At 28.7% G+C, this 19,562-nt stretch overlaps 1 protein-coding gene across 2 annotated transcripts; it reads left to right on the top strand.

The window, feature by feature from the left end:
• Positions 1 to 546: 546 nt before the first annotated feature.
• LOC107443189 (uncharacterized) lies at positions 547 to 16,474 on the top strand. Of its 2 annotated transcripts, none has more exons than XM_016056977.4 (6): positions 547 to 1,007; positions 9,379 to 9,514; positions 11,274 to 11,416; positions 14,060 to 14,177; positions 14,580 to 14,705; positions 15,840 to 16,474. In XM_016056977.4, the coding sequence occupies exons 1-6, from the start codon at positions 959 to 961 to the stop codon at positions 16,171 to 16,173; spliced, it is 906 nt and encodes a 301-aa protein (XP_015912463.1). In that variant the 5' UTR covers positions 547 to 958; the 3' UTR covers positions 16,174 to 16,474. The 2 variants fall into 2 exon arrangements, with proteins under 2 accessions (XP_015912463.1, XP_015912465.1); XM_016056979.4 differs by lacking the exon at positions 547 to 1,007 and adding an exon at positions 4,332 to 4,440.
• Positions 16,475 to 19,562: the final 3,088 nt, after the last annotated feature.

Here is a 19,562-nt window from a genome sequence, read left to right on the forward strand (position 1 = left end):
ATTCGTGCCAACTAGGCTCATAGCCAATGAGAATCGCGCGCAAGTTAAACCATGTGAAAAGGATTACGAATTTCGAATTTTATTTTTTATGATAAGATGCCTAACATAATAACTGATACCCAATAACGTAATAGTAATAAGTGTCTGGTGAACATTTTATGAATCCATTTAGTTTTTGTATCTGGATATATAGTTTAGTCGGAGATTGACTGTCCACAGTCAAGACTGTGGATACTGTCCACAGTCAACTTAACTGTCTGTCCACAGTGCTACTGTCCACAGTGAATTTAAGCACATGCAATTTGTTGGCAGGTGTATTTATTATAATTCATATTCATCCATCTAGTTTGTGGACGCCTATAACCTGACTTTTTTCGGACAAGGCTTTTAGGGTGACATTATTTCTATATCAGGTCGGTAAATTGTTCTTTCACCAGATACACGCATTCCATTCATTACTTAACAGAAGTTACCATTCGATGTCACCGTCTATTTTTTCTTTTTTTAAATAATCGAAATATTTTCTGAAAAATGCTTCTATACCTCGACAATGTGTCCGGACATCCTGGAAGTGCGGTCCGCTGGACATCCAGCTGAAAGCATTTTGTGCGATGGGCAGCTGGAAGAGCACGATTGACCCCGTCAATAGTGGATGTTGTAAATCACACACTCCGCGCCCATCTCAAAAAGGGATATTTTGACTTATTACACCTTTTAATAACAGTGTTCATTTCATTCATCAGGTGTGAAAAATTTCAAACTGCTTAAATATTTTATGTGTTGAAGACTTGTAAAATTTTTTTATTGGATCTGTCAATCGATTGACCTTACCACTCAGGATTATCTTTTCCGTGTTCGTTGAGGATTGCTGTGGGCAGCGATTGGTGATCTATTAAGATGAGCAAATGTGTTGCTTGGTATTAGAAGGCATCTAACAATTCCTGGTAACCAGAGGAAAATGGAACTTTCAAAAATGGGATTGCAAGGACTCATTATTTTGTTGTTTTGTAAGTATGATATTTCTTTCTGTGGTTTGGTTTATATGGAAGTAAGACCTAGAAATTATATTCCTACTATTCCTCTTAAGAATTTATGATGAGTTTATCTAGACGGCAAACGCTTAAGACAGCACAAATTTACGAATTTGTAATATTTTTAGTAATTGCAAGTCCATGAGTGTAGAACTGGTTCTTAAAGTGTTAAGGTAATTTTATATTTGTTAGAGTCGATACATATGTGTTTAGCGGTTCAATTTTAAAAACTTTGTACTTAATAAATCTGGCCTCAAACTGAGAGTTCAGGTAAGGTAATGGAAATTTTTGCTGCACAAACAAACCGAATTTGTCTCATTTTTATTCCATAGAGTAACATGGAAAATTTCATACAAAGTTGCCCAAGTTTCTTAAGAATTAAGTATTAGAAATTTTTTGAATACAAGCACTGAAAAATAAGTCTTCTTTTTCTTCATTTTATCTTTCGACAAACTTTAGGGCAGTTTTATCTAAATGAATTAAATATTGTTGTTTTGTTCTTTTCATGCTGATTTTTTCCGAGTGTCGAAGTTGCAATTTATCTTTTTAGATATTTCATATACTCGGTGACCTATAGTCGCATAAAAAAGTTAGTTTGGTTAAATTGGACAAAAGCAGGAATGATAAAATCGATCTTTAGTTCAAAAAATAAATATTATCAAACCGGGTTTATATTGATTTAATAAAAAAATAAAAAGCATACTTTTGTTTAACTGAAATATTTGTTTATAGTATTTAATTAATACAAAAGCTTAAGACCTTTTAGTACAAAGAAACCTACTAGGGTCTTAAGATGAACGAGGATCAGTAACTTCGAATTTAATATATGTGTTACATTTAGTAAATTAAGTTTGTTGATTAGTTGAAAGAACAGAAATCACAAATAAAACTTTGATCATGCTTCTCTGGTTTGCTACAGGCTTCATGTGTGCATCCCTTATAGTTGAGGTACCGTATTCAACTTTGTTTGGACTTTGACTTGGCCTTGCCTCTACTACCCTTGCCCTTTGCACTACCCGAATTCGTCCAACTGACAACATCCTAGCTTTCTTGGGCAATGCCATTTACTGAAAAGAAGACTTTCAATATTTTAAGCATGATGTCAAACCTGTTTTAACAATTTAAAATATTAGGTTAAAGATATGTTATCAAATATTTGACTTACTGGAAATGAATCTTCAAGCAATTAGCAATTGCAGTGTTAAATCGGGTGTAAAAATTAAACTTTTGAAATCAAAATTTTCAAATATTGGCGTTGATAAACACTGCCTTTCAGTCATCTATAAATAACATAGTGATTGTCTGAAACTAGTGGCATGTGATTTTTGATAAATGATAGCAATCGTTTAGTCGAAAGTGCCGGGTTGGTTTTGTCCAACTCGCTACTACAGGCCTGAATCTATTTTGTAGGTAAGTTACAATTATCTAACCTCATCTGATATCAATTCTCAGGTAATTTTTTTTGTAAAATGACTCGAAACTCAAGGGCAAACAAACTAAATTAAAATAATAATAATAATAATTTCAAGCACATTTATTCTAAAACGAAGTTCAAAACTTCGAAAGATCAGTTCTGTTTTCACATGTGAAATATAATTTAATAAATCAAATGCTTGCTCATCAAAACTATATATAGGACTGAAGTGAATAAAAATTTGAATAAATTAATCGGTTTAAAGTTAAACCGAGTAGGGCACAGTGAAAAAATTCATTTTTTTGTTAAACGCACTAAAAGTATGACAGTTTTATTAATATAAATACAATACATTTCTAAAAGTAAATGAGTTTCAGGTTGTTTTACAGACTCAATTTCCATGAAAATATTTATTATGTAAAGTAAATAATAATATATTCATCAAGTTATTATTTCCTTTACATTCAAAACCATTTTAAAACTGTACGTTAAACTGTTTTATAAATTTTTATTCCTTAAAAACATTATTGCAATTTTTAGAAATTCAATGTTTTAAGCAGTTCTTTTAAATTATTGTTGCAATTATTTTAAATTATTATTGCTCAATTATTCATATATTTATTACCTCTTCATTTTCTCATTCAAACACCTATTTTTTTTTATTTCATTTTTATGAGTTATCGCTTTTTTAATTTTTAAAAAAAGGTAAATTTTGACAAATAATCAATTGAAAAATAAATGAATAGGAATTTATTTTTGAAAATGTCCTTCCTCATCAATAATTTTAGAAAATTTAGGTATAGTGTGGGATTGATTGTAATTGTTTCCAATCGTTTTAAAACATCTGTTTTCGAAAACTTCGGAGAGTTTCACATTTCGAAAAAGTGCGCTCTTCTTTTATTTACTTATTTTCGATGGGTATCGTATTGGATTATTAGATGTCATCAAATTTATTATTTAAATATTCTCGGAGCTTACGTAAATGTTTATTTTAGATTATGTAGATAACAAGAAATATGAGAAATAAATAACCTTTCCCTTATTTCTGTCTTCCCTCTCCTCTAAAATGAAAACGATTTTCCTTCAGAATAAGTTTTCTTATATTGGAACCAAAATCAAGGAAGTTAAGTTACAGACCACATTCGAACAATTTCAAGTTTTTGAATTTTTGTTTAGTTTTCAGTTTTACTTTCAGTTACAGAGTAGTTATCATAAAGGAAGTATACGAACGGTAGACAGCGTTAAGTTTTTAAATAGAACGAAGTAATTTACGAATATAATGACACCTAAGCGACGAAATGACCTATATAAAGGCAATTTCAAAGAATTTAACCTTTGCTCTTTTATGCATCTACTATTTACAAAGCAGGAAAATCTCTCTATTTTTAAGTGTTTATCATATTCTGAATATTTATTTAAGTTTTTATTTCGTTATCTCATTGTCGTTTTAGTTTCGTTAGTCAATTTTATTAAACTGAAAAAACGCACTATTAATAATTTTTTAAATAGCTATATAGGAAATGAAGAAGTACTAAAAAAACTAATTAAATTTTTTTAAAAATGGTACAGAGCATTTGATAATTGCCAGCTATTTCGAAATAGGTTTTCAAATAAATTCTTAATAAACTTTAGTACAAAACTGTATTAAAGAGTTGTACCACTATTGAGTAAAATAACTAAAAATATTTTTTCTGAAACTTCTTTTTTGGGGGGGGGGGGGGGGGGGCAGGTAGAATTTCTTTTCACTCAGCAGATTTCGGTCAAGTGATCTCTGCTGGGCACCAATCAAAGCGTTAAAATGATGTTGGGGGTTAATAGACTGCAGGCCAATAATCATTGGTTCAGTGACAGGGTGTTGATAATGTACCGTTGTTCATTGACGATAATTCAGCAAAAAGTGGTGGGTAATTGTTCTACTACTGCAGGCTATGTAGCCTTTGCAGAATTATGAAGTGCTGACTAAGCGAAGACCAATGTTGTGATTCGACTGTAGCTGTAAGTCAGCCATTTATTTTATAGTTAAAACTACCAGAAAATTGATCGCAGGCTATCAGTATTTTGTGATTGCGAACGCTAAACCATTGGATTTGTCTTTGCTGGAATTTTGAAAGAAAAAAATTGTTATTGATATAAATATCTATAAACAAAAAAAAATATTATGCCAGGATCCCTTAATCCCTAATTTAGTGTTCAGATTTCCCCAGGGTTTGAAAAGTGATGGAATTTGGCAAACCAAATATTCATGAAGTGATTGTGATAGATAAATATTCAGTAGTGTCATAACTGAAAATATAAATGTTATCAAATATTCTACTTCATCAGACAGAGAAGGAACTGCTTTCATATTCAAAACTCTATCACTCGTGCCCAATGGCTCTAAAATTTCTCAAAATATTGAGATTGAATTTAGAAGGTGGGTCATGGTCAAATTTATATCACATCACTAAAGTTAATTGCGCAGGAACGAATTTCCGAAAACTCTGGTAAAGTTAAATTTCTGAAAGAGTTTTTAGAATAAATAGGGGTGGAAGAGAAGGAAGGCTTAAACATTATCAAAAAATTTGAAATATGAAAAAATATTAATTAAGCCTATCACAGATTCAAGGGAAAATGTTTTATGATTTTTTCCTGTAAAGTTCTTTACGGCATTGTGAATAAATTCGTACTTAGAAATTAAATATAAACACTAATTTAATTGAAAACATGGGTGAAAAACAAAATTTGAAAGAAAAAAAACTTAATCGAATAATTTCTGTATAAAAACATGCATAAAAATATTTTGCTTTACGATAAATATATAGAAAAAAATATATAGTACAAAAAATTATAGTAAAATACATAAAAATATACAGAAAGTGAAGTCCTAAAATATGTTACTAAAATTCTTTCTTGCTTATCAAATATGTTTATAAATTCATTTCGCTATTCGTAACAATAAATCATTTTCCATATGTAATTTTTTATTTGTAGTTTCCATTTTGTAAAAGCTAATTCATAATTAAAAGTCATAAGCCTTGTTGTTACATCCGTAACAACAAGGACTACGTTCGTAACAAATTAATTTGTGATTTTCATAATTATTAAAAATTAATCTTTAAAATTTGAATTATTTCAAAAGCATCATAATCTCATGAATTTACATTAAATTGTTTTTCAAAATGTTTATATATAATTCATAGAATTGTGTAAATTAATTACTCAAATTGCAATTTTAACATTTATGTGAGTTTTATATCCGTAGCAGTCAGTTTTTTTCCCTTCAATTTTCTTAAATTTGCGAAAGTTGAAAAGACTTGGAACGAAATCAAAGATCACAAAGATATTCTTCAAGATTCAAAGATTCATATTCTTACGAATAATCAAAGATTCTTCGTAAGAATATGAAATTAAAGATTCCATATTCTTACAAAGAATATTGAAAGTGCTTGATGCTCTTTAAGTAAATTGCATGCATTAAATTGCATTGCAGTGTAATTGCTTAAAAACAATAATAATAAAACTTCTGCCATCTCAAACGCTATTTAAATAGTTTAGATAAATATATAAAATTCTCTGTAATATATAAAATATGTAATAAATAAAATTTATGTAATATATAAAATTCTCTATAATATGTTAACGTAGATATGCAGTCCGTTTGGGAATGTAGTTCTTCCAAAGACTGGATTGTTTAGTTTTATGTAACTATCCAATTAGATAATCCTCCTACTTTAAAATTATAATTATTTTTTTTTAAAAAATCGAATTCTTTTAATGTAATTACTATGATCAAAAATAATAGTAAATGATTACAATCCGTGTTTAGTACTTGCATGCCATAAATTCTTTCATCAAAATACGCTAATAATGAAATTTAGAATAATATTTTAAGAGTTTTAAGTAATTCGAATGTCAAAGATTAATGTAATCGCCACAAGATCTTACATAAAATTATGCCTCCTCTTTTATATGTAATTAAATAAAACAATTTTATTTAACGAAATTAGATAGACTTAAGAAAAGTAATTATTCTACACAATAACAGTTTTATCAATAAAAGTATAGTACGTATATATTGAAATATGTAAATAAACAATTCTTTTAAAATAACACTATCAAAAAATTATATGCATACACTTACTTCTTTCAGTACATTTTATTCTCTAAAGAAAATAAAAAGGGTTAAATACTGCATCATTTGAATTTTAACAAATGCAGCTGAAAGATACTGATAAGCGTAAGAAGAAAATTCTTCCTCGCAATACTAAGCTATTAAATACGGAAAATCGTTTGGCAAACGAAAAATAAGAAATAAAAGTAGCAAACGATTATTATTCGGTATTAAATCAGGACTGATCATCCATTTTCAATGCAAAACAATTAATATGTTTCTATTAATCAACTAATTTACTTTCTTTCTATTCAATATTCAAATGAACTAGTTACTAACTAGTAATTAGCTAATTAACTTCAAATCAACTAACTAGTCTTTTTCAAATTTTGCTAATTTTTCTCATTGATATTAATCTCATGTTGATATTGATCTCATTGATATAAATTAAGGATTATAAATTGCAAATAAATATAATTATTACTAATTACAAAAAACCTAACTTTCGGAACCCCCATAACCATCGATGCATTCACGAAATCCTAGGGTTCCATGAAACATCTTTTGGGAACCGGTGACTTAGACTGCGGGGGTAATTTAGGACTACTTTTGCTGTGTAAATAGCGAACGTTAATTTTTGCAACGCTGTTTTGAGTTTTAATTTTGACTGTGAATTTTTATGTCCAAAATTCCTTGTTTTAGTGAAGTTTTCGATCACATATTAAATAAAATGTATAAGATTTATAGGAAAGTTTATAAACCTTTACTTATATAAAACATTTCATCATAATTTCATAAGCTTCATAACTTTAATCACATAGTCCTAAATTTAAAATGATTTTTCTGAAATATTTTTAAAAATAATTTCAAACAATGTTCTATTATGATTAGTTTGTTTAATCAACTACATTTCCATTTTATTATTATTATTATTTTACATATTCTTAAATTTCTTGTTGTTTGCTATGCTGTATTGTTTAACAAAGGGTTCCAAACTTTCCCCCAAAAGCTGACTATTCTTCTTTGTGTCATATAAGAAGTGTGGGATAATTGCCAAAAGGGATTCTTAAAAATTAGTTATTTTCATTTTTATGCATCAGTTTAAAATCTGTGATCATTTTCGTTGTTTTATAACTTTAAATAAATGATTTATGACTTGATTTACAATATGTTAATTTTTTAAACTCTTTCTCTTTAATTGATATAGTAAATGTTCTATTCTAGAGAACTCGAAATTTATTTAAATAATCGGATTACTTTCGGTTGTCTATAATCTTATTGTTAATAAATTGCATAACAGGAAACAAGGTGCATGAAACAACTGTTTCTTAAAAAAATTTAGTTAACTCATAGTTGAACTCAAGTTCCTCGAAATTTTTTTTTTATCGTCGCTATTATTTTACTCATATAAAGCAAAAAGATAAATATAAAAACATGTTTGGTTTTTACTTAACTCTTAAGCTTCATGAAATAAAAATGTTTAAAAAAAATTTCACACTTATTCAGTTTTCTAATAAATACTTTTAGTAGAACGTGCACATTCATTTTAGCCTTTTGCAACCCTTCAGCAATATAGCCAAATATGGAAACTGTAATCTTAAGCTATCACATATAGCGGTAACTTTAAATCACCATGCGTTATTTATTTATTCTATTTTTTTATTTTATTTGTTTATTGATTGTCATTAACATGCATGTCTTAGAAAACTTTCATTCGAGTGTTATAAAAATTAATTTAACTATAAAATAAATTAAAATGTTTTAAAATATGTATCTAAAAATGTTTGAATAAATAAATATTTAAAAATGTTTTAAAATGAAAAATGGCCTTACGGCAAATGACGCTATTTAATTGTTTTTATTTTGAATTAAACTTCAAAAATTGTTTTGTTTCGGTATTTAAACTTGAAAGTACTACTATAAAAAAATAAGTAAGTAAAAACTAATACAGCAAAAATAAGAAAGTATAAGAAAAAATCTTTTATTTCTGACTATTGCGTATTACAGACCCTCTGCTACTAAAATAGTAAAGCATTATGGAGTAATGGAAAATAAGGTTTTTATGTTTAAGTCAAGAGATCTGACAGAAATGCGGGTCTTATGTTATTTTTACTTTTTTCGTTTTTTATTAAATTTTTAAAACAATTTACATAATCACAAAGCATTTTTGGTACCATTTTTAAAGCTTGTGCAGAAATTATGTAGAATTAAACAGAACTCGTTTCTTATATTTTAAACAAACAGAAATTATGTAGAAACTAATGTAGGATAATGATATACCATAAATAATGATAAAAGATTAAAAATAATGTATGATAAATGATGATGCATAATAAATAATGATGTATGTTAAAAATGATGTACGATAAATAAACATTGATGATTATTTATCAAATATCATTTATGAACAAGAGAATTTTATGTTGGAACAATTTAAGAACATCATAGCAAAAATTAAAATGTATAATTTAACTTCTTTCTTTCAATTTATGATTTGCAAAAAAAATTTTTTTTGTTATTAAAATCTATGTTTCAATTTTATTTTTGAAAAAAGGAAGAATAAAAATGAGATCAAAAGAAGAATTTTTTTCTTACTGAAATAAAAATTAAATATATTATTTTAATCGAGCCAAACACACCTTTTTAACTTTGTTTTGACGGTATCAGTTGCAGTTTTCTATAATTACCTAGGTTAGACATGACTCTTTCTTTATTTAGTGCCAGGAAAGAAAAAAAAAACAATTGTTTTTTGAAAACTAAAAAAAAAAGTGTTCATAAGGTTTTAAAAAATTAGCGTCAAATTAGCTTTTTTTCACTAAACAAACAGCTTATTTTATTTTTAGATTTCTCAGTCATCGTTGAGTCAAAAGAAGCATGTGAAAAGAAGTTAAATAACTGTACGAGCATGATGCAACCAATACTGAATGAGGTGCGGTACATGTTTCCGACTACGCAATTAGAAATAGAGGGAATGTGCCAGTAAGTATGTTATATTTTTTGCTTGATTAAGTAAAACTTTAAATTTGTTTAAATTTTATGATTTTTTGATGTTTTATTATGCTTTTAAAAAACATCATTGGCAGGTTTTGAAATTTGCGCCATTCCAAGCAGCGCCGATATGTGTGTCTCCTGACATCTGGCTAAAACTTTGGAGCATTTTTTTGGTAATAATATTGGTCGTAACATGGTAATAAATGAAAATGCCTGGCTTAGCTATAGGGAAATAAGTTTTAATAGATTTATGTGAAGTTAGTAAGCCTAATCTTACAATTTGATATAGAGGTATTTTAATTAGCCACAAGATTACTCCTCTCACCTCCTTAGGATTTTTCTAGTGGTTGTTCTCAGCCGAAAAAAAAAATGCTATAGAATGATTTTTGTTTTGTGCTTGTGAATAAAACATAATTTGCTATTAATCTAGCGACTCAGGACAGTGCTTGCGACCAAATGTTCCTATGCAGTTTTTTATTTATTTTGTATGACTGCCTAGCTCTTTGGCTATGACGTTGGTATGTACTTCAGAGAAGATTACTATGACAGTCAATCTGCTAAAGGCACATCCCTAATTGGCATCATTCCTTTTCAACATTTTCATTCAACTTCACTTTCCCGTGTGATGAAAGTGCAGTGCTTTATTATGAGTGGATGCCGCGCCCACGAACAACACGGCACACCGCCAAAAACAAACAATCTGAATTCACTGTGAAAAGGGCAGGTAAATGAGGATGTCCTTTAAAAAAGCAGCGAGAGTTAATCAATTGGGGATATTCTTCCGGTTTCACAACATTGTCACGTTCCGAATAAATCTGAACATGTTTAGCGATTTAAATGTATGTTCTAAACAGGAAAAGAAGAGAGTATATCGTTAACGTGTAAAAATTGTTCTTTTTCTGGTGAAATAAGGGTGACTTATACGTAGTAAATATTATATTATACCTCGATTCGTGCGTTAATCTGTAGTTGAAATGGTACTTGAGAGTTGCTAATGAAGTTTTAGGTAACAAATCTGTGTACTAATTTCAACATCATTGCGTGGAAATTTAAGATGAATAGGCTTGTGTTTAAAAATCTCTTCCTATATGTAATAACTACGTTACGATTTTACTCGTATATCTAGATAGAAATGCTATATAATCTTGCCATGAAGAACTTTCTGGGCTTTAGAACAGACAAATAACTTAAATATTTTAAATGTTATTAAATTTTTCTTGAAAATCGCCTAATTGACGACATTTTCCCACCTAGATGAAAACAGTCAAAATCATGATTTTGATACGGCAGTGCACTGCCGTATTCTCAGTTTTTTCAAGTTTTTATGAGCCCAGGTAATGCAGAATTGGAGTAAGTTTTTAAATATTAAAAAATTAGACCACAAACGCTTTTCATTTTCACAAAACTGTGGATTTTCTTCATTTTGACGTTCTGCGCCATTTTCAAAATAAGCGTAGACAGCGCTGGTTTTAGATAGGCTAAACTTGACTTAACAGTCATGAGTAGCAGTTGCAAACTCACAGCAGTTATAAAAATAGCTATTTATTATTATTTGCAAAAACGCATCATTTCATATTACAACGGAGCCTTCGAAAAACAGCCTTAAATGGCTGTGTTCATTTTTGCAAACACGCAGTTTGCACTGTGTCCAGAATAAAAAGTTCACCGACGATATGTAAATCACATAATTTTTAACATAAAGTCTTTATATTAATGTGCGTTTAAAAAAATCTTTTTTTCTTTCTAGAGTCTGGAGTCACATCATGGACTGTATTCGTAAATATGTAATAGATTGTTCCTCAGAAGAGCAGAGAACGAAATTCAATGAAGCAGTGAGCAACTCTATTGATTCTGTACATGCTATATGTAGTTCTGAGAGATACAGAAGAGGTAATAAAAATTTTTTTAATATAATTTTTTCCTCTTAAATAAAGAAAAACATACAATTACTAAATTTGGTGAAACTGGAATGAATTGTTCAAAAAGGATAGGATATGCTTTGTGCTATGTAGATTAAGGGGGAAAAACTAGAATAAAACGCAGATCACAGTACAGAAATAGACATTAGTTTCGGTTTTATAAAGAAGAACCTTTTTCAGTGTTTAAACACTAGGGAAGGTTATTGTTTATTGAATCGAAACTATAGTACTAATTCCTATTACTGTAATTTCACTTGTACTTTATTCAAGTTCTCTTTTTGCTTTAGTTTACATAGCACAATCCCTGTTCCTATCCAATGTTCAACTCCCTAGCCTTGTAATTTTTAACCCAATATAGAAGACAAGGGAACTTCTGGATCAAGGAATTGGAAAGATTTTCCTTCTTGGAGAACTTTTTGATAGAACTAATCTGCATTTGCGTTACATTGAGAGGAAAACCAGGAAAACCTTCCACGGTTAACTTGAAGGCAAGGGGACTCTAACCCACGATCCGTCTACCACTGAGGATATTTCTCGTCAGCACTGTGGTCGGTGCGATGTTTAAAAATATTATTAAATGCTGCGTTTTTATATGATTAAAGCTTTTAAAAAATCAATTCTCATGTATTAAAAAAAATATGAAAATTTGCTTTTTTCGCCTTTAAAAATCCATGCACCCTCTTAAAATGCAAAAATCAACATTTAGAAATCAAAAACATTTTGAGAATCATTTACATTAAAAATCGAAATTTAACTTCAGTAATTGAAACACATTGTCTTTATTTGATTCGAAACTGTTACAAAATATGATTGAGAAAAACTATATCAATATATTAAAAAAAGAACCGTAATTTAACTTGATATATTATAGTTATTATTTTGATAAGCACAGAAAATTAAAAGTAATAATAATTAACAAACCATCATAGTGATACCAGTCAATAGTGACTCCAAAACATCCAAAAAAGGATTTTTAGATGTTTGTTTGGAAGCGACACTTTGAGTTTTTGATATTTTATTTAAATTTCTAAAGAAAAAATTAAAGGATTATTTTAAAACTTTAGAGATGTTCATACGATTTTATCTACCTACAAAATTTTAAGCTTTCAGAGACCAACAAATAATAACGAAAGAAAGCAAGTATTTTTGAGCACTCTATGCAAGAAAACTTAACAAGCTTGTAACTCGTATCAATTACTTTAATTGTTATTTTTAATAACTGCACAAAAGTTTGTAAACATAGAGTATATATTGATGGAAATATCGACATTTTAATAAAAAACAAATTTTTTTGCCTTACATTTTTTGCTATAACTTTATAAATATTCAATAGAATTAAACATAATTTTTGGAGCAGTTTAAAATTTATAAAATTATTTATTTAAAATTTTTAAAAAAAAATCGTTTAAAACTGGGCACGATATAAATATTTAAGGTAGTTCTTTTATTATGCTGCGCATGCGCGGAAGCCATTTAAGAATTTTTTTTCTTAATTTTACAGTGAATCGTATTTGGCAACTAATTATAAAGTTTAATTTGAATATCTTAAAAATTTAAAGCGTTTCAAGCAGTTTTCTAAGTAATTTTTGTACTTTTTAAAATAAAGCTCAAATCGACCCTGAAATTTCCTTTTGTACTATTAAACAAGATTTGGCTAACAATCAGATCGCATTGTGTAGAATCACCCCCTCTCCCATAAAAGTATGGTTTCTTTCCTTATACCATCTCATTTTGGTTTCCGGACGATTCTTCTAATCATTTGTTATAAAATTTTGTCTTATGATACAAAATATAATTTGTGGAAAACCCCTAAGAACGTTTTGAGCTTTCTTTTAAAAAGTATAAAAACTTTGAAAATGGCTAGAAACTTTTTAAATTTTTAAGATATTCCAATAATACTTTTTTTCATTAGTTGCCAAATACGATTCACTACAAAATTAAGAAAATTTTTAGTCGCATGAGCAGTATAAAAGGACGACCTTAAATACTTATAGCATGAGCAGTTTAAACGATTTTTTTAAAAATTTTAAATAAATTATTTTGTAATTAATTTTAAACTGCTGCAAAAATTTTGTTTGATTCCATTGAATATTTACAAAGTTATAACAGAAAAACGCAAGGCAAAAAAATTAGTTTTTTTTATAAAAATGTCCATATTGCAATAAATATTTACTCTAGGCTTACAAAATTTATTATTAAATTTAACAACTAAAGTATTAAGTAACTATTATTAAAATTAACAACTAAAGTATTCGATACACGGTACAAGCTTATTGCTTGATTTTCGGTCATAGGGTGTTCAAAAATACTTGCTTTCTTTCGTAATTTATAGTCGGTCTCCCAAAAGCTTTAAATTTCACTACTAAGTATGAAAAATCGCATGAACTATAACAACTAGACAACTAAACTAAGCAACTAGATTACAGCACATACGATATTCAGGATTACATTAGTTGGATATTATGATGAATATTTTTCGAAATTATGTTTTGGAGCATAAATGCTCTTTTGAGCTGTTTGAAAATGTGGATTATCATTAGATAACTTCAATTCTACTTCAGTTAGCTTTTTTTGAACAATAATTGATGAATTAATATCCTGTATAACCTTTCAGATTACTTGGAATATGCGACTTGCTACAGAAAAGTATCAATGGACAGCTGTGGAAATCATTTTAAGAAAATGGTTGATAGCGCTTATAACCCTCATTCTTCTGAAGTACAGATATGTTGGCATGTATAATTTTTCTTTGTATTACTTTAAAAACAATTCATTGCATAAGACTTAAAAAAAGAGTTTATAATTCACAAAAAAAATATTTTCCCTCTGATCAAAATATAATAAACGGTGCCTCAGTTATGCAATTTACGAGCTATTAAAAACATTTTTTTTGATCAAACGATAATTTTACTGAAAAAAGAAGTTTTAAATTTAAAAGAGTTGGCAAAATAGTTGTCTAATTGTCATGTTTTTGGTCCACCACACCTGTAACCTTACATTTCGTAAAACCTTCTTAAAAGAATTTAAAATTTACTTAAAAAATTAATTGATTATTTTTCATAATAAACGATGTCTGAGTTAAGTAATTTAAGTGACGTATTATACAAAATTAAGTATACTTATGTATTTTACAGTGCATACAGACAATATGAAAAATGTGTATCGGATCCAATTCAAAGGATGTGCGGACCACAAGCGTTGCATATCTTAGATGATTCTATGTCATCCTTAAAATCAAGATGTGATGCTGTTTCTCAGTCGTGAGTACCTTTTACTGCTTCACAAATAATAATGCATCATAATTTTTTTCCAGATTGCTCTAATTCTTCAGCTTTTCTTCACTGTTGTTGAAGTTCATAATTATTCGTCAAATTTCGATAACGCTTTTTATATTTTAAATATAGATTTCGATCTTTGTTACTCGTATTTTTCACTATTTTTTTACACAATTTTTGAATCTCGAAATTATAGTACCTATTTTTAATTATTATTTAACTATTAATTTTATTTTAACTTTTCAAAGTATCTAGTGTACACAAAAATGATAAATCGCTACAGATTTTATTAAATAATATTTTATAAACCAACCATACTTGGCACTTTTGTCAAGCTATTTTATATGCCAAAAGCAGTTTTTAGTACATATCTTAGTTTGCTTGTTAAAATGTTTTTTTTTCCAGTAGAAAATTTTGTAAACGACCTAGAAATGAAGTTATGTAAAAAAAAAAAAAAAAAGAATCAATATTTTACACAACTTCGAAGTAAACGAAACGGAGCTTGAAAACAATTAACATCATAAAGAAGCGGATTTAAAAGGTGAAAGTTTGAGAAAAACCTATGTAGCAAAGGGAGGGCGTTCCCCTCTAAAAAAAAACTTAATCATCTAATAATATGAATCAAAAATTTTATGCATTACGGGGACCAAAAAGTAATGTCGTTTCTGTGCATTTTATTTTTGTTATCAAGATTTTATTTTTAATCAATAATGTATTCACCCACGTTAGCAACAACCTTTTAATGCCGGATCGAAAATGAATTAAAAAAAATGAATTGGTTAAGACTAACGAATATCTAATGCACAGAAACGGCATTACTTTCCGGTCCCCCTAATATATATTTATACGGTCAGAAATGTTCTAAAAAATATTTTGGATCCCGCCCACTCCCAAATATTGTCACTTAGCTACATTACGCAAGTGTGACACTACTGACCCCGATTTTTCTCTTTTTTGTTATGAAAATTTTAATGCTGTTTGTCGTAACTGTCCAACTACGTTAGACATAGGGACTCTTAGTTTAACCAAATCAAGTCATAATATGTATCATAACAAGTTATAACATGTATTAAAAATAAACATGTTATGTTTATTTTTAAACCGTAATTTATTTTTCAGCTTGAAGTCAAAAGACAAAATTTGTCAAATGGAGACACCCGTTCAAGACACTCAAGAATATCAAGCAAGACCGGCTTTAAGGCACATCGATCAATCTTTTGGTCCTCTGTCCACTTCAGCTTTCCTCCTGAACAGCCGAGCAGTATCCTACACGACACCAGCTTGGACACCACGGACAGTAATATATCCGCTCCCAGTAACAAGGCACAGCAGTCGCATATCGAGAAGTAACGGATTGAATTTGGAATCTTCCATTTGTTTTACTTTAGTATGCGTATTGGCTCATTTTGCGATGATAACGGCTGCCAGAATTTTGGATAAAAATCAATTGTAAATTAAAACTTATTTGTTATGATCCTGTGTTTCAAAGAGAAAAAAATTTGCAAGGAGGAATTGATTTTTAAAGTGTTTAGTATTATAAGCCAGAGTTTTTAACCCTTTTAAGTCGTGACCCATACATCTGATGTTTACAATTCTGATATGTAAACTACAATAAAATGACACAATTAGTGGGTTGTTAAAGATGTTTCCAAAAGAACAAGACTAAGTTGATAACTAGATGAGAGGAATATAAATAAGTAAAAATGAAAACTTTTTAACTTTCGCAACTACAATAAACGGTCTAGAAAATTGCAGTCTAGCCTTTTTTCTTTTTGGCCCTGCTCAACAGCCACCTTAGCCTCTCTAAAATTCTTATTTCCCCCAAACATATACATGTATTTTAATACTCAAAAATTGAATTATTTTTAAAGATAAGTTTTATGAAGGAATCAATATGAATTTGAGTCAACACCAGTCAAAAAATATAATGGTGACTGAAATCCTAGTACAAAATAATTTTCATGAGAAAATATTCTAGATTTTTAGGTTCAGATGTAGTTAACTCTCATATCTGCTCGTTTGTTACAGGCAGCTGACTTTTTTTTCTTCCCCACGGCAATAATTTACGACGTCAAATCCACAATTCAGCAAAGTATGAAGATAGAACCGGTACCAATAATTCTCTTGTACGTTTGCTTATTCGCTTTTGGTCTCCTCACAAAGCTTCAAGCAACTGCTTTTGTTGTATTAAATGGCTCATCATTTTGCATTTCTGCGAGTTCTACATGCTGCATTTTTTAAAGTATCAGACAAATTCACTAACATTGGCAGCAGCATCCAAGTAGGAGGATAAAATTTTTTTAAAAATCAGATTGTCGTTTATATTGGGTGATAAAACTTTCTGGTGATAGATATTTACATTAACAACAATTAACTTAAAATCTGGGTAAATATTAATAATTGCTCTATCCCAAAGGAGCGCGAGCCCCGCTACATTAACAAACACTGGTCTAAAGCATTTTTTTGGTCTTGCATTAAACGCCCTTTACAAAATAGCATTAATTATTTCAATACGAATAATGCTTTTTGTTTTTCAAAAAAATTCTCGGCTTCACGACCTCGAAAATTAAATTACGAACTTTTCACTAAACGGAGCAGTAAAGGTTAGTACCCACAGTCCCTTTTTAGGGATGGTTCGAAACATGCATCATCAGCTCTCAGGAATTAAGTTTCTGAAGTTTAAGTGCCCTTTCATTATAAATTTTATTAATTCTTCTAATATTATTAATTCTTCTATAAATTTTATTAATTCCATTTATTAAGCCTTCGATTGATAATGAAGCCTTTTTAATTTCCAAAATCAGACTAGAAATTTGTTTTCCTTCATGTCCGAAAGAAATATTTCAAGCTTATTTCATTTTTATGAATTAATTATCTGGTAGTCAGCAAATATATTAGTAAATATAGTTATGATAATAGCCTTTCTGTTGAAATCTCATGTGTATAAATACAATTTTGTATTAAATTTTTCAAATTAAACAAAAAACTTTCAAAAAAAGAATGTTTTAGAAATAAATTTTTCTATTGGTTTTATAATATTTAATACAAATTTACAAAATATTATTGAAAACTTTCGACATTTCATTAATCGCTTACGAATCCTTGTAACTATGTTTTTTTTTTTTAAATTTTTGTATGTTTAAATATAACATGTTACATTCAAATTGGATTTAGATAGCTCCCGTAGGCTGTTATCATCAGATCTAAAATTATGTAATCTTTAATTTATTCCATAATGTGCTGTTGGTCTGAAAAATTGCTCCCTCAACAGTATTCTTACTAGTGTTTTCAGAAGGGTAGCCAAACCTAGCCTTTTCATATATGCATCCTTCATGCCCTTATTGTAAAAATGTTGTATCCTTCTTCATCTGAAATAAATACTCATATTACTATTTCAAAAAAAGGTGATAGCATCCTTTTACAGAAGCTTCAGAATGCCATCTACTGCAAATTATTTTTATGCTAAGTTAATGTTTTAGCATTTTATTTTATTTTATAACCGGCGTTGAACAACCGACCCAATTCTGAGTTTAACGACTATCAATGTTCAACTAAGTGGCTTTGTAATTTTAAACCTAATCCAGAAGACAAGGGTATTCCTGGATCAAATATTGCAGATTTTATTATGGAACTAACCTGCATTTGCGATAAATGGAAACTACGTAAACCTTCCACGGTTAGACAGACTGCTAAGGGATTCTAACATATGATCTGTCTACCACAGAGGATATTTTTGTCAGCACTGTGGCCGGAGTGAGCAGAATTCGTATCAACGAGTCACGACTGGGATTTGAACGCTGAGCCACTGCGGCTCCAATATTTCAGCATTATAATTAGTTCAAATATCTCTTCCAATACTTTTTAAATGCTTCAATTTTTCCCCAAAACCGACGTTGTCCTTATTTTAGCCTTTATTCTGCGTTTTATTATTATTTTTTTATTTCTCTGGAGATCGCCGTTTATAAACTTTTAACTGTTATCTATTTCTGTTGAAACAACTTTTTCTACGTAGATAAAAATTAAAAATAACACCAGAAAGAAGACTAAATAACAGTGGAGGAACGTTTTATTTGTACACTGCTTTGAAATGACAAAATGAGCAAAGGAATGTAACAAAAGCAGGAAGACATAACATTCAATCTATATGTGAGAGTCATACATGTATACATAAGGACTGAAAAAAAAGAATTACTCCTCCTACGACACAAAAACTTTTCATATGAATAATAAATCATTTTCATTTCAAACATTTGCAAGATAAACACCAATAGGAGTATGTTTATAAATTACGTTTCTTAGGAAACTACTATAATTTTAAGGTAAATGGAGTTTATGAGAGCCTAGAAGAAAGAAAAAAAGCTACACCTAGCTATTCAAAGACTGGAATATATTTAGTTAGAAGATTAATATGATGCCCGAAATACTAGATGCAATCTTATGAGAATTTTTATTTTTTATATTAAATCGAAATAAAGGCTAAAAATATTTAGTAAAACACTGATTTTTTTATAATAAAGCTTCCTGGTCTGTATCGATTTGATTCAATCTTAAACAAAAATTAATTTATATTCCTGTAGTTATAAAATTTAATTTATATTAAAGAAATAAATATCAGACAATTATAAATGTTAAAGATTTTCGGATCTTACAGACTTTAAAAATAGTTCTAGAAGAGTTTCAATTTAAAATGAAGAAAGTTTTGTTCCTTCAAGAGTTTAAAAATATATTTAAAAACTTTTTTTTAATAAAAAAAAAAAATCATTTTGAATTGCAACAATATAATTTTCAAATGATTTCTTGCACCAAGTTTGAGTTCAGGAAACATTAAAAGGATAAAATAAT

This window comes from Parasteatoda tepidariorum, chromosome 1 (genome assembly GCF_982258835.1).
Source record: "Parasteatoda tepidariorum strain Cologne lab strain chromosome 1, Ptep-v5.0, whole genome shotgun sequence".
Classification (NCBI taxonomy): Eukaryota; Metazoa; Arthropoda; class Arachnida; order Araneae; family Theridiidae; genus Parasteatoda; species Parasteatoda tepidariorum.

Bases quoted from the DNA above. Each gene is read 5' to 3' on its own strand.
- LOC107443189 (XM_016056977.4), top strand. From the start codon at position 959: ATGGAACTTTCAAAAATGGGATTGCAAGGACTCATTATTTTGTTGTTT. The intron at 1,008-9,378 runs GTAAGTATGATA...TTTTATTTTTAG, and splicing joins ACTCATTATTTTGTTGTTTT to ATTTCTCAGTCATCGTTGAG. The intron at 9,515-11,273 runs GTAAGTATGTTA...TTTTCTTTCTAG, and splicing joins GAAATAGAGGGAATGTGCCA to AGTCTGGAGTCACATCATGG.